At 32.4% G+C, this 22582-nt stretch overlaps 1 protein-coding gene and 1 long non-coding RNA gene across 8 annotated transcripts in view; one reads left to right on the forward strand and one right to left on the reverse strand.

Moving 5' to 3' along the window:
- Window positions 1-22582, reverse strand: part of LOC148616052 (protein CBFA2T1-like) — a 77102-nt gene that overhangs the window by 21923 nt on the left and 32597 nt on the right. Inside the window, exons 1-3 of one of the 6 annotated variants that reach the window (XM_088582704.1) lie at window positions 18297-18398; window positions 2036-2133; window positions 1049-1099 (exon numbers count right to left, since the gene is read on the reverse strand). The exons of 1 other annotated variant lie outside the window; for it this stretch is intronic. In XM_088582704.1, coding sequence (XP_088438830.1) covers window positions 1049-1088 — 40 coding nt within the window. In that variant the 5' untranslated portion in view covers window positions 1089-1099; window positions 2036-2133; window positions 18297-18398. Of the gene's footprint in view, window positions 1-1048; window positions 1100-2035; window positions 2134-13027; window positions 13260-13606; window positions 13748-18296; window positions 18399-22582 lie in introns of those variants that run through there. 4 more of the 6 variants (XM_088582700.1, XM_088582701.1, XM_088582703.1 and 1 more) reach the window with 4 other exon arrangements.
- Window positions 13807-21694, forward strand: LOC148616053 (uncharacterized). 2 transcript variants are annotated; one of them, XR_015922098.1, is made up of 3 exons: window positions 13807-13884; window positions 20260-20346; window positions 20543-21694. It is a non-coding gene; the product is annotated as an uncharacterized LOC148616053 (long non-coding RNA). The 2 variants fall into 2 exon arrangements; XR_015922097.1 differs by lacking the exon at window positions 13807-13884 and adding an exon at window positions 13929-14000.

Consider the following 22582-nt stretch of genomic DNA (forward strand, 5'->3'; position numbering starts at 1 on the left):
CAACAGCTCATTGGGAGTTATTGGTATCAACTTTATTTCTTTGATAATACAAGCATTCTTTTACATATAAACATTGAAATTCAACTGTACCCATGCACGAAGCTAAACAATAACGTTTAAAGAGTTCATTACTATAAATGCAAGTACATGCATACATAATATGGTTAAATAAATTAAAATGCACAGGAATGAACCCCTGAATGGTTGAATGAAAACTAAAATTTATTTTGACTTCTTCAGCTAGTGTTAATTTGCACCTGTCCATCATATTAATTACTTGAACACCTCAGCAGGAACTTAGATAGTATTATCATCCAGTGGGAAAATATATTGATACATCAGTTAGTCAATTATAAAGATCATTTTTGAAAGAAAACATCCCACAGGTCATGATTATCACAGGTGATGGTTAAACTGACATTTTCACCTGTTCTTAACAGTTGGGTGAAAACTTTTCTTGGACTTTATTTGTCAAGATATGTAAGGATAATAATACCTAGATAAGTTCAATGGGAAAAGAAAAAAATATATGGCCAATCATCTTTTTTGTAAGTAGTGGTGTCATTTAATTAATGTTTTCAAAATATAAGTTATATGGGTGTTAAATTAGTCAGCTACAAAGCTTACTGTTGGCTAGAATTTCAGGTCATAGTTAAACAATAGATGCATACCCCAGGCATTGAATAATTACCAACCAACCAATGACACATATCTTAAATGATATGCACTTTTTAAATATTGTACATTTTTACAAATTAATTACTTTCACAGTCACATATCCATCTATTTTCCAAAAAGTACAGATGACATATTCTAAGTACAAAATGTACCACTTTAAAACTCTTAGATGTGCACTTATGAACAAACTGAGATTGGGATTAAAAATACTTTCTAATACATGTACATTGTAATAAGTATACAAAGTTATATTTAACCACAAAAGAAGTAAGTCACAGAGGTACACAGATATGTAGATCTGGTATATAACAGAGTCTAATAGAACTTGTAGAAAACAGAGAATGTTACCATCAAGTAAGAAAATAAATACCTGCTTCAAAGGTGTTTTCTGCTTCCTCCATAGTTGTCATGCTTAATATAGCTGCAAAGACATTTTACTCTATTATTTATAAATATGAGAAACAATTGGACGAATAGCAGATGGTTCCGTAACGTTGTATTCCGAATTCTTTATTAGATCAAATATTAGCTCAAGTAAAAATCATTGTTTTATGTGAAGGGTGCCAGCAAAAAATTGACAAATTTTTTTATTCTTGGGAAAGAAACTTCTGAGAAATCTCACTTTGCCTTGAACATTGATTATTATTCAATAACTTTGTTTTGTTATATATTGTATTGTGTTCTAATTTGGAAGGCGTGCAATGACTGTCATTGATTACACTGAGAATTTGCCATTTGAAAAAATACTACATCGAGAACACTGAAGTTAAAAATCAATTTTTCCCTCAAATAAAAATAGAAATTAATTAATTTCAAAATGAAATTAGAAAAAAAAACATATGGCTATCAGTTTCTAGTATTGTTTTATTACATAAGAGTTAATTAAACAAATGAAGAGAACTAGTAGAGGGTGCAGGTAATAATTCCTTCTTCTTGCTCAACTATGCCAAGTATTCATAGTATAGAAGATGTTAATAAGTCTACTTTTATCAAGGAGTGACATGTTCATTATAACTACTAGAACTTAAAACTTATTTAAGTGTCAGTCTCTGTAATAATCAGGCAGTGAGTGAAACATGGTATGAAAAAATCCACCATTTTGAAGGTTCAATTTTACTATTTGCATCATAAGAAAGAAGAAAATAGACAAGATTTTCCATATCATACTGGACCATTGAGTTACAATTTCATTGAAATGCACTTAAAATGAACATTTCAAGGGCAGATGCACAGATCAAATAATGGTCTATTCAAATATAGAAAGTGTACTTGAGTAAAATTATATTGTCAGACTGGGGGGATTTTGACATGCATGTTTCTGTTTTTCTCATTTTGCCTGATTCTTAAAAACACTTACACTTAATAATACTTTAAAGATGCTCAATTAAAGTAAAACAGGTGTTAATTTGCCCAGGGAAATCTTCATGGTAATGGGCCAATGCATGTTCCATGATACTGAAAACAATAATAGTATTCAGTGATTACCTTTGGGTATAAAAAAGGTTTATGCTAATACATACATCTTACCCAGAGTTCAAGAAAAGTATCAGGCTTTTTTTTATTATTTTGTCAACAAAAAATTTGAAAAAAAGATTCATAACAAATTTCAGTATAAGGAGGCATGGCTTTGCTTCCTATTGCTAAGATTTTAAAAATTTTAAATACTTCTACAAAGAGCTACCAGTATATATTTGGGCTGTACATATTTAGCCTTTTTCATTTTCTGTCATTCCATATAGCAAAAAATGGCAGCAAAGTCCCATGAAACATGAAGTTGATATCTGACAGCAGTCAAATCAACATAAAGCTACACCCAAAATTTGAAACTGATCCATCCATTTCGAGCCAAGAAATTCAGACGGTCAGACGAAGAGAGTAAGGGACAAAGTGATTCCAATACACCACCCACTCACTCACTGAGAGGGAGTATAGTAATAGAGTGACGTTTCAACCTAAAATTGATTTGTACTGCAGAAAGGGTAAAATATAGTGCTTTGTACTGTTTTTTACAGAAATTTTAGGTACTGTATGCCTTACAAACAAAAAGTATTGGTACTGCTAGAAAGAGTAATCAAGGGAACCAAGGTTATAGCGGTAATCAATAGACCTGCCATACAAGGTGCTACGCACTGTAATATAAGAGTAACAGTTCCTGTAGCACATTAAGTGCTAACATATTATGATTCTTACTGAAACAACTACTATATATAGCCTACTTAATACAGACACCAGTAGCTATTTATGAGGAGGACAATTATCATTGAAATGCAGTTAACACATGTACTGAGACAACATTTTATCATCCAAGTCCATGTTCTATCTGGACGTATATAATACTATAAAACAATGTCTTATCTCCTGTTATAGAGAGAGTGTGTACACTGCAGTATTAAGATAGGAAAAGAAAATCAGCTTTTCTCCAATTATGTCAAATAACTGTGCAGACTTTGGCCAGATGTTGCCATATCTGTAGAATTACACTGCTGATTAATTATATTTTTCCAGAGAAAAAAAAAAGTCTGGGTGATTTAATAACATGACTGGCATCATCTGGAAATTCTGGATTGCTTGGATAAAATTAATATTGTTAAGAGGCTGACAAAATAAAAGTTTCTTCTTAATTTTGTTATGTGTTTACTTAGTAAAGGTCTGGGAACTTATAATTATTCTCAACGTTTTGTTTGTTTTGATATTGATAAAAGGAAACATTGACAAAAAACCATGAAAAGACATTTAAATTCTCAATGGTTTTTATTCAACTTCTGTTTAACATGTACAACCCGACAAATTTCCACATATCACTTTAATAAAAAGTAAAGAAATGAATTCCACAAGTCCATTTTAACACCTTTAAATACCATTCAGATTTTTAGCATTTTTCATTTTAATGTTCTTTTGTGTAATGGATATTCTTAAAAGTAGTAGGGTATTTAAAATATTATTAAAATTTTATCACTTTCAATAATCCATCCATTGAAAACAATTTGAACAGGTGATATAGCAAGCAAAAGTCAGCCTGCTATCTTTGACAGGTATTAAACATCAATGTGTAACAATAACCAGTAACTACCTGAGACAGGTGTAACATTGTCAGGTGTTAATCCATTGATATGACCCATTAACCATAGCATTACAATTATTCAATACTTCTTAAAGGTACTGCTACTAGAATAGTCAATTATTTATGAATAAGGACACTTAATGTTACATATTACAAGGTCATGGAAATAAAATCTTCATGTCCATACATAACTCTGATATTATGCTGATAACAATACATTTAATTTTGACATACATACAGCAAGATGACATATGGGGCTCAGGGACCATTCAAGAGAATGTACAAGAAGTCCAAAACTTTTCACCCATTAGAGATTACAAATTCATGTTTTCTAAAACGGAAAGTTGGTTTGTAATTTTCTGAAATCTTGTTAATGAAATAAATCACATAGGAAGCACCAGAAACTTTTAATCAAAGAGCAATAACTCTCTGATAGAGTTCATAATTCAGTTGATTTGTATTTGAACACTAAAATATATTTTGTCATCATGGACAGTGTCTTTACCTTTTTCCAGGGCCAGATATGGAAGACAATATGGATATCTGAACCAGTTTTAACTGAACTAAAGGATTCATTAAAAATAAATTTGTTGAAAAAAATTGCCAGACTTCAATTTACAAGAATAAAATAACAAGTTATTTGACAAATGCAGTTCTACCCAAAAATAATGTGAAATGTGAACATGTTTTATATTCTGACATTGACATATTTCTTCAAGACTAAGTCTTTTGCATTCTTTATGTGTTTTTATGTAGTATGTACACATAGATCCCAAAAGATAATGTTACATAAATGTGAAGAGTTTCTAGAGAAATAAAAATATATTTTCAGGATGCACATCAAGAAGATTAAAAAAAATTTAAAGGTGACATTAATTTTCAGGGTCTCATCTGCTAGTTGAGTTAGTGAATTAGGAACAATTTATAAGCTTTTTCCTCCATAATTTGTCTTTACATAAAACCATGGGAGAGCAGCTGGCATCTTAGACTTGACTTTGTCATCAGCCACAAAACAGATTTGACTAATCAACTATTGAGATTTTAAAATTTCCTGAATATCTTTTATCTCCATAAGTAGAACCCAGTCAGTAGAAACACATTCCAACACAAGTTTGTCTTTTCACATGAGCATTGATCATGCCAAACATGTTAATCATGTCATCGTCTCCCATTCTATATATCCTTACAAACAAATCTAACACTGTTACAACGAAATGCTGCACACTATCTCATGTTAAGAAAAACCCTACAAAACTCTGTCATACCTAGGAAAGGAAGACACCATACAAGTCAACATACAAAAGCAATATATCAAATATCTAAAATTCTCTCTAATACAAACTGAAAAATCTGTTCAAAAGGTAAAAAGGCCAGGCAATATAGCACTCACTCTACCAACATTTGAAACCCTACATTTTGAGTACATGCATCTTGTATTAACTCTATTACTACGACAGAACCTTGTTTTGTTCTGACCTAAATGTGATACTGCCAGTACTTGACTAAAGGTACTTAGTCCAAACCCTCCTACTAATACAGAACCTTGTTTAGTTCAGACCCACATATGACAACGCCAGCAATGGACTACAGGTACTTAGTCCAAACCCTCCTGACACTGCCAGTACTTGACTACTGGTACTTAGACAAAACCCACCTACTAAGACAGAACCTTGTTTAGTTCAGACCCACATATGACAATGCCAGCAATGGACTACAGGTACTTAGTCCAAACCCTCCTGACACTGCCAGTACTTGACTACTGGTACTTAGACAAAACCCACCTACTAAGACAGAACCTTGTTTAGTTCAGACCCACATATGACAATGCCAGCAATGGACTACAGGTACTTAGTCCAAACCCTCCTGACACTGCCAGTACTTGACTACTGGTACTTAGACAAAACCCACCTACTAAGACAGAACCTTGTTTAGTTCAGACCCACATATGACAATGCCAGCAATGGACTACAGGTACTTAGTCCAAACCCTCCTGACACTGCCAGTACTTGACTACTGGTACTTAGACAAAACCCACCTACTAATACAGAACCTTGTTTAGTTCAGACCCACATATGACAATGCCAGCAATGGACTACAGGTACTTAGTCCAAACCCTCCTGACACTGCCAGTACTTGACTACTGGTACTTAGACAAAACCCACCTACTAAGACAGAACCTTGTTTAGTTCAGACCCACATATGACAATGCCAGCAATGGACTACAGGTACTTAGTCCAAACTCTCCTACTAAGACAGAACCCTGTTTATGTCAGACCCACATGTGACACTGCCAGTACTTGACTACTGGTACTTAGACAAAACCCACCTACTAAGACAGAACCCTGTTTAGTTCAGACCCAAATGCGACAATGCCAGTACTTGACTAAAGGTACTCAGTCCAGTCCAAACCCTCCTACTAAGACAGAACCCTGTTTAGTTCAGACCCACATGTGACACTGGCAGCACTGGACTACAAGTACTTAGTCCAAACCCACCTACTAATACAGAACCCTTTATAGTTCAGACCCACATGTGACATTGCCAGCACTGGACTGCAGGTACTTAGTCCAAACCTTCCTACTAAGACAGAACCCTGTTTAGTTCAGACCCAAATGTGACACTGCCAGGACTTGACTAAAGGTACTTAGTCCAGTGTAAACCCTCCTACTAATACAGAACCCTGTTTAGTTCAAACCCTCATGTGACACTACCAGCACTGAACTACAGGTACTTAGTCCAAACCCTCCTACTAATATAGAACCCTGTTTAGACCCACATGTGACACTGCCAGCATTAGACCAATTTTATGATTGTTATACACAAATCTTATTATAGATATAGATGTAACATACTGTATGTTATTGTTTCATAAAGAATAAAATCGTTTCAGAAAGCAAAGCAGCTGGTAAGCTTCTCAGTTGATAGATTTTTTTAATATCAGATTTAATCAGGTAACATATTTGGCTCACATAAAGCACAACAATTACCATAGGCAAGGGTTCATGGCAAAGATCAGTACTCCCAGAACAACACTAGAAAAGAATATTCTGTAAACACCTCATTAGAAAGCATTAGTAAAGGTCGAACTTTATACCATCATAAGGTCATGTTTGAGTAGCTTAAGCAAACAGCTACAACCCAAAGAGAAACTTGCAGGCCCAAAACTACATGTACATACTAGCGACCCATTAAGACAAATTTCCCAATTTATTGGCAACTTCATTTTTTTTCCATTGTTAATACTGCCTGGCATTTTCAAAGCAATAACAGTAATTTCCAATGACAAGTATGGTAATGTTCCTGTTATACTGAATAACAGTATTATTGAAAGCTCAACTGAATATGACCCCAGCTCACAGTCGACTACCAAACTACTTTTATTTGGTGTGTATATTATCAAACAACAGTATGTCTTGCAATTTATTATTAAATTATTAATAACTCAATTTCACACATGAATCAGCAATTTAGATTTTTTTCATTTAATTTTTTTTTTATTTAAAGAATAATTTGATTATATTTGCAAGAAGGCAACATCTTTAAATAACTTCTAAGTTTATCAAGAGCTAATTTAAATGCTTTGCAATTTGATAAGGAAAATTCTGCCTATGACAAAACAATAGAGCCCTCTGAATAATTTCCTCCAATAGGTTTTTCTAATGTAAACATTCAGCCATATGTTTGGTTCAAAAATCATATTGTTGATCATTACTTGTAAAAAAAATAACTTGACAGGAATCATTTCACCAAGTTAAGACTTGACAATTTAAAGTAACAATCACATCCCTGTTGAAGTGTTAATCTTATTATTTAGGAAAACATAGTAGTAGCATCGTTATTATTAGTTGGACACCTAGGTGACTTGTTTGACCATTAGAGAATGACAGATTGGTCCATATGGCCAGCCATATGTCTGTGTGTATTAAGGCTTAGGAAGTTAATGAGTTCCCAATAATAATACTACCTGCATCTTTGGAAACAATTCTACATAATTACAAGGAAAATCCGTGCAATATTTACCAAGTTCAAAGAAATTGACAATTATTGAGATCAGAGGACAATGTTTTTTGTACTGAAGTGTGGGTTTAACACCAGAAATCAATGTAGCTAGGGAAATGCATGGCAGACAATCTTCCATAATAATGCCAGTTTTCTACATAAATGTCTTCATAATCAGATTATTTCATGCTAAACTTTATATAGCCATTCTTTGTTTTAATCTCATTGGAATAACAATAATATTTTCTTCTTTATAAAAACTGATTTGTAATTAAATAGGACGAAATGTCAAGAAGAGTTTTTTTTTAAATCTTTAAACAGATTATCTCCCTTTAACATGCTAAGTTGGTTATTCATGCAGTACAAAAATCGCAGTGAATCTAAGGCTTTGTATTTTAGTACATATTTCATTCATGCATATCTAAATACCTCTAAATATATTTGTCATTTTCAACAGGATTCTAACTTTATTTTGAACATCTAAGCTAATAAGTTGTGTGTGCTTCAAATTAAATATAAAGGGCCTAAATGAGCTTCTAAAAAACTAAATTCAAGGAACTTTTTGCATTCTATTTACAGTTATTCAACCCATTTTAATTATAGTTCATAGAATCTTTTTATACTCTTGTGAAACCCCATATTCTACATGTACAAGTAAAGTTCAAAAAGGTAGTAAGCCTCTTGACCAAAGTAATTCATGATGTGAATAATAGCTGAATGTCCTTTGTCATGTAGCCCTGCATGTGGCTAATTTTTCTAAAGGAATCTAAAAATAGTTCAGAAGTCAATTAAATTTACACAAAATAACTGTCCTTCTGACTAATTTTCCCAAAGCCTTCAAATTATCAATTTGAAAATAAGTATAAATTAATGAAAATATGCAATTGCAAGGTCAAATATATATTCTACAATAGTGAGTATCACACAGGTCATAAAGAATAATCATAACTCTAAAATACACAAATATCTGGTGAACACTGATAGAAAAGTGTGATAACAAAAAGTACAATAATATCATGATTTAGATAATCTTCAGTACATAAAAATGAGTATTTTATTTTTTTGTTAATAAATCAGTATAAGAATTGCTGCTCTAATCCAACAAGGATCCTGACTAGACAAATCTGTCACCAGGAAACAGCAGTCTACTGTCACAATATGTTGCTTTACTTCTAATACTATGTTTCAACTTCTTGTAGCATTCTGTTTCAAATAATAAAAAGCTTTAACCTTCAAATCATTTTCTTAATTCAGCAAAGTAAGGCCCTTCTCCTCCTAAAAACATTACTCCCAAGCTCCTGCCTGTATGCTTACCTTGCCCAAAGAGTTGCTCATTTTCATTTCAACACTTTCTTAACAACAATATCATGGTTTAGAAATTTGCCAGACATTAATTCAATGAAATGTCTTCATTTTAGTTTTCTTCGAAATATCAGCATTAAAACCTGGATTCAACTATTTATCATCTAGGTACCTCCCTACATCCTTATCTCATGTAATTCTCAATGACTTCACCCTTTTATTTCCCTGTCAGTTATAATCCAAAACCATTCCTTCACTAATAATTCCCTATTTCCTACAATCCCAATATCCTCCCCCTTTTCATTTTCTCATTTCCTTTAATCTCCATATCCTTCCCTTATTTTATTTTCCCACTGCCTTTTATCTCAATACCTTACACAATCTCGTTTCCTTATCACCTATTATCTCAGTATCCCCCTTTTTTATTTCATCCCATTTACAGACAGTAGCAATATTAGCCTTGTCAAAACATTGACAAAGTAAGGTGTTATTTTACATCTGTATCAACATCACTGTTTTCACACTATCAGTTTATTTAAACAAGCGATAGATATTAACAATCATCAACATCAGCCTCTGTACTTGTTGATTGCTTCTTATCGTTACACAGACTCGACAGATGGTACATACATTACAAGACTTGTATTTTAAGCATTAGATCCACATTGCTATATCATATGTTTTGAGTATTTCTTTTGGATGGGGGTCAAAGTAATTGATTTTGCAGATTTGGCTGCGACAGGCAGGCGCCAGACACCATGTGGAAAAGAAGTGCAGAGATAGAAGATGTTGAACACATGCATTTTTATAATTTATATACCAGGAACATATCATGCCTTGTCTAAAGATTACTCAAACTGATTACTAAAACAGATTCTCACTAGTTCTACAATACTAGGAAAGGTTAGACAAACATCTGAGAAGTCCTCTCATCTTGACTTTATTTATACATTATTTGATTTCCCTGTTATTCTTTTCTTTCAAGTTGATTTTATCCTGTTTTTCTATCCTTTCATCTTACCTATTCTGTATTGTCTCTTATTTGTTACTTTTAATAGAACACACTTTAGGCAATTTTACACAGAACACACCTTACCCAAACTACCAAATCTTACTCACCGAACTAACACCTTAATACCAATACCGCAACCTTCAAAAGGGCAATAACTCCTACAAAGAGTTGTTATTTCGTGTTGGCACTGTAAAAATCATTACCTTTAAAGCAGCAAAATATTTATTTTAGACTCAAACAACAGTTTTTTTATTCTTCATATGAAGCAGATTTAAATCAAGCACCAATGAAGTGATAAAGAGTTTCACAGAGTGCAGCATGATACAACCACAGCATGTCAAACTCTGCTTACTTGGGACAAGTATAGAAAAGATTTCAGTTTTTGACACACTTAAGCATAGGGACTTTCAGTTCATTATAGACACAACAATTGATTTGCACACAATATAGCAAAAAAAATGAAATTTAATTCCTTTTTTTTTTAAATTATACCAAAAATTTTTAAAAAAGTGGATTATTTTGGGTGTGAGCCCTTTGGCACCTTGAAATTCAAAAACCATAAAAGATATCTGAAATCTGGTTGAATAATGAAAGAAGGGATTTTTATAAGGAATCAAATATAAAAAAAATTTGAAATCCAACCAAAAAAAAAGCAGTTGATTTTTTTGGGGTGTAGCCCTTTGACCCCCTACAGCATAAAAACCATACGAGATAACAGTCTGACTATTGTGGTATAAAATATTGTGGACAACATCACAGACATTCCTATGCTCTTACAGGAGTTATGTAGTTAAATTTTAAGAAATGCTTGTTTTTGGCCCCTTTTGGGCCCCTTATTCAAAATGGTTGGGACTCCAAAATCTATATTAACCTTCCTTTTGTGGTTTGAAACTATGTTATAAAATTTTATAAAGATCAACCAATTTATATTCAGTTATCGCACAAAAATCCAAATGTTTACGGACAACATCACAAACAACGACTATAACCATGACAACAATAATGCCATACCATTCCATGACAACAATTATTCCATACCATTATATATGAATACAATTTTTTTATTGATATATAAAAAAAATGAAACTAAGATATATATTAATACCAATTTCTACTAACTGTTTGAACAGAAATACCAACAGGGAAATGTTTTATGGTTGTCCTAAATATTTATTTGATTTATTGCTCCTGTAACTGAAATAAAAGGCTAATCATACTATGAATTTTCATGAACAATTTATGTTGATGGCTTAATTAGGGAGTGAACCATTTGATTTTGGATTTGGGGTTTTTTGGATATAAATATGGTGGCTCTGAAAAATTCATATGGCCTACACTTCCTAGAAAATAAAAAAATTTCCTGACCTCAGTCAAGATACTTCATACAATGAAATGAAAAAAATTTTGATGAACTGAATGATGACCACTATGACAGAGGGATACCATTATAAGACCAAAAAAAATTTTTGTGGCTGTATAAAAAATGTATATTCTGACCCCACAAAATTTGGTAGCCACCCTCAGAATCAAATGATCATCTCCTTGATAGACACCTGCATTTTGCATATCAAACTCCCTGCACATTGTTGTAACTGAAGCAATAGTTTTAAAAATGGCTGATATTGGTGTGAATGTGTTTATATTGCACTTTTCATAGCTGTTGCAAACTAACTAACAAGTTTATTTTTTTTAATATAAACTCTACACAAGTTTTTTATAATAAAATTGTACAGGAACAGTACTAAACAATTCATAACCTTTGACCTTAAAAAAACTTATCATAGTACATGTATATATAATTTAAGTCAATGACCTTGACCTTTGATCAACTGATCTTAAATAAGTAATATCAAAGCTTCCACTGATGCAAATCACATTAACAATAGGATTTGCAGGATAATCATTTAATCCCATATAAAATTACTTTAGCATTTGTGCCCTTGACCTTTACTTTTTACTTATACCCCAAAATTAATAGGTTTCTTCCATCTCAATAAAGCTTTGAATTTCTATTCAAATCTCATGGCAAAGTAAAGATTTGTAGTGAACATTATGATTACCGATGGAAGGGTGAAGGAATGAATTGTAGTGAACATTTTGATTACTGATGGAAGGGTGAAGGAATGGATTGTAGTGAACATTATGATTACTGATGCAAGGGTGAAGGAATGGATTGTAGTGAATATTATGATTACTGATGGAAGGGTGAAGGAATGGATTGAAAATATTATTCCATAGGTATAAATACAGTGAATTATATGCATGATAATAATAGAACTGTCTGATCAGGCAGAACAGTTTGTTTATGTGGGACACAACTTAGAAACTAACTGGGTTTTCTGTATCCTACCCCACTAAATTGGGATAATTAACACACAGAGGGAAAATTATGACCAACAACGATAATGTTTAGTAGACAGGATTCACAACATACCATTCATATTACACTTTTATCATACTGAACTTAACTTGGCAGATTTTACCAGATATTTGACTATTTTCATTGATATAATCATAGAATTGGCATCCAAATCTTGTCACACATTAATTATCAATTAAGTAAATTAATCATAAATCTGCAGATTATTTCTTGTTTTATTATAATTTTATTACCATCAATTTCCCTATAATCACTTAAAGTTTAAATTTTAAGGTGATAGTTATTTAATTATCCTGTAACTGTGGAGACAGACAAAAGCCAGCATTTCGCTTTATTCTACATGTATTGAAAGAAATAATCTAAAATATATATATAATTTACTACCTCTCTTAATAATAGCCAAATAAATGTTGAAGCAAATTCCTATGATCAACTAATAAAATAAAGAAGACACGTGCAGCGCTTATTCAATAAAGCAATTCTCATAAATCTATGGGTCCCAATGACTTAAATCTAAAATTAAATAAATGAAAAAAACTGATAATGACACTAAGCATAACGAAAAGGAGCATGCAAATATGTACAATTTACATACGTCTTTGTTGGAAAATATCCACGGAAAAGATACTGTGATATCGCTGCGGGTTTGACTTCATTAATTTGTATAGGCTAATAGGCTTTCTGTCTTCTGCCATATTGACACTATTTAAACAATTTGTCAGTTCTCACAGAAATCATCATTTTAAAGTTTCACTGTGAAGTCCATGACACTTTGCCATTTAAATTTATTTCTGTTTCCAAATTTCACTGCCACGCCACGAAGCCTCCTGCAAAGTTTACCAACTGTCAAAGACAAAATCTTGTAAAATGAAATATTGGGTTATTGAAATATATGTTATCAAGGAAGTCACAAATAAATAGCAGAAAAAAACCTAATCATCATTCTAAATCTTCAGTTTGAAAATATCGTAATTATGCTGCAGTTTGCTTATATGAATATGCTACTCCTAATTAGCTTAGTGAGCAGGTAAATAAAAGGTAAATGTAGACAAGCAGGTAATTGTGACCAATCAGACTATTGTATTCAAACAATTAGTATGACAAGCCATGTGGTTAAATAATCACAAGCTAGCATTGATAAATGTCTACCTACAGGTATTCATACAGCACTTACAATCTACAGAGAATCTCTACCAAAAGTTATCATATCAATTAGACGGTTCCAATCACCCACATGTGGTGATGATAGCTCTAGCAGATGGCTAAGAAAACGGATGGCGCCAGTGTAGATATTGTGATAGATATTCCAACACTATTCGGCTGCCGTCTGCAAAGTATCAGAGAGAAAAACAGCTGTTCCTGAACTAACACATGTTGCACCTGGACTTAAAAACTCTTGTCAATAACAGATCAATGTAACAAGTTACAGAAGGGTCAATATTCAATTTATAGGTAAGCAGGAGTGATGTAAAGGGGTCAATATTTGATTTATAGTCAAGTTTTGGTTCTAATGTGTCAATACCAGATTCACAAGTATGCCTTACAGTCATTTAGACTGGGCAATGATGGTAAGTCTCAAGGCTTAAGGATCACTATCTGAATTATATGTGTATTTGTATAGTCATATTGACTTTTGGGGTGACGCAATCAATTAACAACAACATACAGTCAAAGTGACTGAGTATTTGTGCTAGCTCTCTAGAGTCTACTGCTAGCTTTCAAGAAACTGATTTACAGTAGTACTTGTGATCTGGAGTTAATATCTGGTTTCATCTTTTCCCTAAGGCCAATATAGCTCTGTCACTTTCAGTTATGAATGTGCCGTGGGTAACCTGCTATAAAAGGGATGGGGCTATTTGAACTATTTAAATAATTAGACTTAATGTTATGGATGTTGTCCACCAATAGGGTTAACTAAAACTTTAAAAAAACAAACTCCTCTTACTCTTAGCCTGTGTAAAAAGTTCTTACATATTATGTACATCTATTCTGACAGACCAATTCTTACAGACTCCCTACACATATAGGACCTAGCTATCATCTGTTCCTATAAACCATATTCTTTTTTCTTTTTTTTTTCTTTATGGGGCGGGGGGTGGGGGGGGGGGCAGATGTATTGTAAGGTAAGCAAGCATAATTTTGTTCCTATGATATAACGAATAAAGTCATATTTGCTATGTAATGAAATGGTCAATATTCAATTTTAAGATGAAACCTGGCTTCATATGGATATGTTATCATGAAACTGAAATTTCCAATTTTACGGTAAAATCCACAGCCATGCTGGCTATATGCAACAGTACAATTAATATCTAATTTTAAGGTAAAATCAACAGCCATACTGGCTATATGCAACAATAGGGTTAATATCTAATTTAAAGGTGAAATCCGAAGTTATATTATCTTTGTAATGATAGAGTCAAAATCCAATTGAAAGTTGGGATCTTCATCCATAATGGCTGTGTAATGAAAGAGCCACTATCCAATTAATAGAAAGAATCTAGTTATATTGCCTATTACCCTAATTATAGGCAGAACCTAGTCAAATTACCTATGTAATATCCAATTTAAATGTTCAATACACATGTAGTCATATTGGCTATGTAATGGAAAGGTCAATAACCAATTGATAACTAGAATGCATAGTAACTACATTGGCTATGGAATCATTTTTTGGATGGGGTTAATATCAAATTAAATGTTATTTGTTCAGTCATATGAGCTAAGAAAAGAGCTAGTTATCAGTCGTCAAAAAAAAAACAATTAGTGCTGATGGTATTCATGGGCTGTATGTTCAAATTTGCTATCATGTAAACACATGAAAAACTTAAAATTTTTGGTCATATCTGACTTACATGTTGACTGAACAAATCTATAATACATTCTGATTTTTTTCTCCAGATACCCACACCCACTGCAATAGGTGAATTGCACTCTCTCAAAGGATAAAATAACCCCCACATGACAAGAAATAATGGTTCTGTCATGCAAAAATTTTCATTTTAGGCCATATGTGGGACTCACAAGTGTATTACTGGATCCAAAAAAAAGGCCACTGAAACCAAATAAGGCTTATTAAAGTCATTAGTGGAAGGTCAGGGCTCCCCAAAGGATCACTCATGAGAAAAATTGAGGAATTTTTTTCCATTTTTGGCCAAAGTTTGGTCTAAAACCAGATGTGGATAATGCAAGGAGTTGACATAGTGAGACTGGTTAAATACATCATTCAACTGTTAGTGATGGGCCAAGAAATGAGCCCTACCACTAAAATATATCAACTTCTTGTGGTTACTGTTTGTCATGACCTCTTGTACAAACCAAATCACTATTATTTTTTTTTATCAAACTCTACATAATTAAGTTTTATTTTTAAAGCAGATTCACTCTGCTAGCAGATGTAAACAGTCTGTGCTTTCCTAAGCTAAAAATAACAATGCCAGAACAAAAAAAGAGAAAAACCGCCCAGACCATATACTGGTATATCCAGGCTCAGTATGGCAATGGTAAAGTTATCCTTTGATAAGAATTCTAGAGAATATTATCTAAGATTAATTAACAAGGACATTTTTACTGAATATTTTATTTACTTTTAATTTTTAGTTTTCATATGAATCTTAAAAATTCTGGTCATATTTTTATTTTTCAATTGCATTTCAAGAATAAAAACTGAAAATCTAGTCCCCTTGACCAACGGATCAAAACAACTCTACCAGAAGTAATTAAGTCAATATTCAATGAACCTTGCAACAATAGTACATACATTATGTACTTATGGTAAATAATCAGTGAGGAGGTTTTACCAAATGCGGAAAACACTTACAATTTGTCAAGAGGGTTTTTTCAAAGGATGAAGTGAATCAAGTTGTCTCCTGATGCTGTGTAATTACTAAAAACAAAAGGAAAATTGTTCTACATAGATAAATAAGACGGAAGGAACACTTTGCAAAGATTTCCTTCCAAACATCCTCAACCACAGTAAACACTTATAGCTTTAATTTTAAACATGCACAAATTTATTTTTCCATCTATTTAGACATTAGCACATGACTTTTTCACATGACAATTATCCTACAATGTATCTAAATGTAATAAAGTTATTGATTGTCATATTTTCCCTGGTAGATCTCTCATGGAATAATAATTACTTTATTTTCAATATTTTATTAGCACTCATAAGCAACTAAAAGCTAAAGCAAAAGTTCATAATTAAACTGCATAAAATATTTAAATTCATACCATGAGTCACAACTTTTTCAAATTTTATTTTTTGTCCACCCTAAATATAAATCATTTAAGTCAAGAATCAATCTAATGTTCAGGGTTTATCTGTCTATTTTTTTTTTTTTTTTTAAAAACCTTTTTAAATTCTAAGAAGTTTGATATCTAGTAATGTCTAAACTCTGGTCATTTTGAGCATGCATGGAACACTTGTCATGTGTAAGCTTTCTTCTACATTATCAATTCTGACAACTTTTGAAAACCAATTATCAAAAAATATATTAGCATTCAACAAAATCATACCTACAAAACATGACCTTCAATCAACCTGTTTCTTCTCAAAATCAAAATATTAGAACTAAACTGCCACCAACAAACCCTGCCAAATTTCTATATTCTAAAGTACTAAAGAAACGAAGTTCATTCAGAATTCTTAAAAAAATAGAATAACATGTCAGACCCAGTAACACCCAGGACAATCGTTAGCATCATGTGGTGACACTTAATTTTCTACCAACAATTTAAACAGCCAATGCATGTGCCAACATAGCTTGTCAAACACACCCAATGTCTTCAAAATATGGAAATTTTTCCTTTTATCCCATTCTACAAAATTAAGTCTATTAGGACTAGCCTTTTAGAACTATTTTAAATTTTTGCATGTGTGTGTGACAGACACTGGACAAATGGTATTGTTGATTATCAAAGACAGGCCTTAATTCTCTCCCTGGTTATGACATTTCTGTAAGGTTTCTATATACTGATATATATACACATGTCATAAAAAGATATTATGCTTTCCATTCTTAATACACAATAATTTTTGTACTCTGCCTAGCCAATGTCTGCAAATTATAATTAACCTTCTTCAAGCACTGCAATAGACATTAGTTTGAAACTCAAGATACAAGAATTTAAAGGTTATCAGTCAATCTTATCAACTGGAAGACACATGCCTGAGGTTATAAATACAGGGACAACCATTACTTAATTAGTTCATTAATGAAGAAGACTATGTATGATCACATATCAGTAAAACCTATCTAAACTGAATACTTTTTGTTTAGACAGGTGCTTGGTTTATCAAGGTTCAAAATATACTCAAACTTAAATAAAGAGAGATCAGTTTAGACAGGTTTTTATACCATTCTGGGTTGAGTATAGACAGGTTATCATACCATTCTGAGTTCAGTTTAAACAAGATTACATATCATTCTGGGTTTGGTATAGACAGGATTATGTATCATTCTGGGTTCAGTTTAGACAGTATTACATATCATTATGGGTTCAGTTTAGACAGGTTTTCATATCATTCTGGGTTCAGTTTAAACAGGATTACATATCATTCTGAGTTCAGTTTAGACAGGTTTTCATATCATTCTGGGTTCAGTTTAGACAGGTTGTACTGTATAACAGCCCAGATGTTTTAAGTACTCTGCAGGCTTTCCTTGGCTTTCACCATAAGTCTTCTGCATATCAATGACCAGCTTTTCTGAAGTGGTCTACTTAATGACTGTTATTGACAAATCTAATTGTATCATCTTGTTGACAGCATGTCTTCAATTAACTTAATAATGGTTTATATATAACATGGTCAAATGGTATATATATTCTTGAGAAGGCCCTTAAAAAATATAAAGACATACCTTGTGAACAGCTATGACTTCCCTTTTTTAAGGAAATGGTTCAATTATCTATCATGAAATTCTTTATAAAGAAATCAGTCTTTTGAAAATTAAGTCAACCTTTCAACCTACAAAAATAACCACACATTTGCCATTAAAAAACTGACATCTAAAATGCAAGAGAATGCAGCTTTTAAATAACACCATAATAAAAAAAGAATTAGAGAAAATTCAGTGACATCTGGTTTGGTAATTAGCATCAGGGAGAAAGTGAATGGAGACAATTACTGAGAATTAGATCATTTGTACTATCATTAGGTCCATTAGGAGGGAAACCATCCGTCTGCTCTGCAGATGTTCAAAAATGTCAACTTTATTATCTCCAATTAATAACTCTTCCTTTTGTTTCTCACAAACAAGTAAATAAATGTAAACAAGACATTTATATCAAAAAAAGAAAAGCACAAGGCCACTTGACCACTCCTGACTATAGGAAACTTAAGGCCAAGATACCTTCAAAACAACAACATTACTAGACTATTTACAAGTCCTTCTTTTATATATGACACAGAAAATCTATGTAATTAACCTCTCTGATAATGCCACTACTAATTTCTGTCAAGGCAAAAAGTGAGGAGGAACTTAAAAACAATATCTTATGATAGTTCCTCATTTGACTACCACTTTTTTATCATCCATGCAATGTTGTTAGATCTCTCTTCCACAATAATGCTATCAGAGGGATACATTCAATCAATAAACTTTTTAATACATTCTTTAATATAAAGAGAAGGACCACAACTTGGCCAAAGAAAGCCATCTTACAGGATAAGGTCAAGGTCATAAAATCACTTATGACTACAGGAAGTCGAACTCATAATCACTTTTGACCAAAGTAAGTCATGACCATAAGATTACTGCTAATTACAGATACTAGTACATTGAATCAAGTAAATTCAAGTTTTCAAATTTCATTACATGTATTTGTTACCATTTTGAAAATCCAAGATGGCCAAAAGGAGAATCCAGGCATTAACAAGTCCTCTCCATCTTTGTCTATCTCTCACTAAAGTGGTTGTGTCAGTCACCAAAGTGAGGAGAAACTTAAGAATAATTTCTTGATAAAGTTCCTTATTTTACTATGACTTTTTTTATAACCAATGCAATGTTGTCAGTTCAAATCTGTGAATACCACAGGAGCCATAGTGTTGATGTTCCATATTCAGAAAAAAGATGATAAACATTTGTAAGACTGGATACCCCACAAAGTCACGAAACAGTTACTTACACCACATATATGTCTTCTTATTTACTTCTTTTACATTTTCCGTATCAACATCACAAATAAATGTTAATCTTATAAGTAAAACATTGCATGTTAACACTAAGGAAAAGATTGCTGTGAAGTTCAGTCAATAAAGCAATCAATCATAAGTAATATATAATTCTAAAAAGGACACAAAAGCATTACCAATGTTTTCTCTTCATAATACAATGAGGGCAGGTGGCACTTTGCCAAATTTCATTAAAACCAAATGGAATGGTTCTCCCATAAGCCTGTCATTCAATAGACAATAAACTAATAAGGATATTCTTCTCCTAAAATGGTGCACATCTGCATGGATCTTAGTAATGAGATTTGTAAATGTGATTGGTCATGCAACATAATGTTCACAACATCCACTTTGATTCAGCAGAAACATACAAAACTGGACAATCAAAATTTATCAGACAGATGATATTTTCAGATACCCCTTACAAGAAATAAATATCAAAATATGATGAAATAGCTGATTATGGTTAAAAAAATTTGTTATCAACAATATAAGGGAAGATGGAACACATTTAAGGACATGCTGTATGAGCTCAGACTACCATTGATCTAATAATCATAGACTATTATACCATGACACGTCAAATTTAAGCTCAGGTGTTTTCGACCAAAGTTACGATTCTTAAAATGTTTATTGTTTATTTGGAATAGCATGGTTCAGGTGTATAGGGAGCAGGGTAGATTTGCTAACGATGAGAAATACGAGGCTCGCATATGTGCATATCAACTTGTGCTCAGGTGGGTAGTGTATTAAAATATTGGTTTTATGACTTAATCTGAGGTGTTCCAAATGTCAAACGATAAAGTCAACTCATCTTCATCTTGAAAAAGACATTACAATTTTTTTGTAAAATAAGAACTCATTATAAAAACCATAATCTGTAAAGAATGTTCAATGATTTCAAATTTCAAATGATGTTGTATTTTTTTGTAGTTAATATTTCTGAAATGATCAAAACACAGAAGTATTCACAGAACAGACATGTCTTCAGACTCTGTAGAGCACCTGCCTTTGTCAATATTTTTACTTCTGGTTGTCTGAAACATCATTTGCACAGAACAAATTGGAGTCTCTGGAGTGCCTAAATTGCTCATCTGACATCATCAGATACCTTTCAGTTCAAAGGCAATGGTTTTGTTACTGAAAACTTTTATATAAGGCAGCAATAGGAGCCATTGATGGTATATAAAAAGGCAAAACCTAAATACATTGTAGTCAAGTTTGGCCTAATATAGAAAATATCACTTGAAAGAAGTTAAGTATACTGTGAAAGTACTATTGTTCATGGGGTACCAGTTTTTGTGGTTTTCGTGGGTAGGCCAAACCATGAAATTTGATTCCCAACGAAAAAGAGATTTTCATTGATGTGTATACTGTTAACTACAAAACCACAGATTCAAGAATCCATGAACTTGTGATTCTTCTCTAATCCACAAAAACTGGTATCCATGAATTAAAGAACTTTTACAGTAAGTGTTTGTAAGAACCTGGCAAAATGGGAAAAATCAGAAACATGCATGTCAAAACCCCACCGATCTGACAATGTAATATCACTCAAGGATACTTTCTCTAATTTGATCTCTGCATCACTGGCTTTGCTCAGAAATTTTTCAATAGAATCTTAGAAAAATGTTTTGACAGTTATTGACCCTTGAAATGTTCATTTTTCAGTGTACTTTAATGAAATTGTAATTCAATGGTCTGTTTTCCTTGATTCAGATGGTACAAAAAGTCAAATTACATTAACAAAATGATGGGTTTTTTCCATACCATGTTTCACCCACTGCCTGATTCTTACATGGACTGACTCTTAATATACACTTTAACCAACTGGAAAATAAGGATTTTCATTCATTTCAAAGATTATTCCAATCTGTTTCAGTTGGAAAAAGCAAAGAGCAGCAAAAAATGTCGCTTTTCAAGGCAAATAAAGTCTTGCAACTTCAACCAATCTATGACTAATGTACATAGATTATTTGAGAAAAAGAAAAATCATATTTGAACTGCAAAAACCATATTCTGCCTATTTAGCGAAAAAAAAAAATCCTGTAAGTTTGTTTCAATAATGTATTTTGTGGGTCTTGTTATGAGGATCACTGCAATTTCTTCCTATTTATAATGGTCTTCAAAACAGCAAAAATCCTCAATTCTGGCCATCAAGAGGAATAAATTGTATATGATGTGACTCTACCAATTAAACCTTTAGTCCATTAAAGTAGGCCTTTTCAAAATGTTCATAAATGTAATACAAAATTTCCATCTATCTATCACATTTTTAAAGATAGAAGCAAAAGACAACAAATACTGTCATTTTTTTGCCTCTAAAGGATTTAACTACCACATTTTGTATACCGGATTGTTGTGTCTTAAATCTTCCCAACAATGACTTTTGAAGGCCTCATTGTAAAAATCATTTTAGTTAAAGTGTTGCCTTCTTTCCAATATGATTTCAAGATGAAATTCAAGAACAGCTAAATTGTCATTTTTGCCATTCAAGAATAACTATATAAAGTTTTTGAACAAACTGAGCCACATAAGTGTAGATATAGGCCAAAATAAGTTCCCCATAGGGTTTCAATGCCAACTTTTAGTGGCCACCAGAGCCACACAAAAAGTGGATCCCTTGTAGAGGACATTGACATCATTAACCCTATTAAGAAAATTGGCCAATCAGAAACTTAGATAGCTTCTTGCAGCCATCTTGTTTGATCAAATGAAACCAAAATTAGATCTTTTGTAGCACTCTTGCTTACATCACATTTCTGCCAAGTTTGGTTAAAAGTGGTCAAGAGATTTTCATGTGGTTGAACATAATGTGAAAAGTCCATGGATGATGGACAATGGACAACAGACAATGGACACACAGTGATGGCATAATATCAACGGTACTGTTGGTCCATGTGAGCTAATAAATCATTGATACAGTTACCAGTCTTTACTTATATCTAAATCACTATAAGAGATATGTAGAAA

Source organism: Perna viridis, chromosome 5, assembly GCF_037379345.1.
Source record: "Perna viridis isolate PV_CMFRI_1.1 ecotype Kerala chromosome 5, ASM3737934v1, whole genome shotgun sequence".
NCBI classification, from domain to species: domain Eukaryota; kingdom Metazoa; phylum Mollusca; class Bivalvia; order Mytilida; family Mytilidae; genus Perna; species Perna viridis.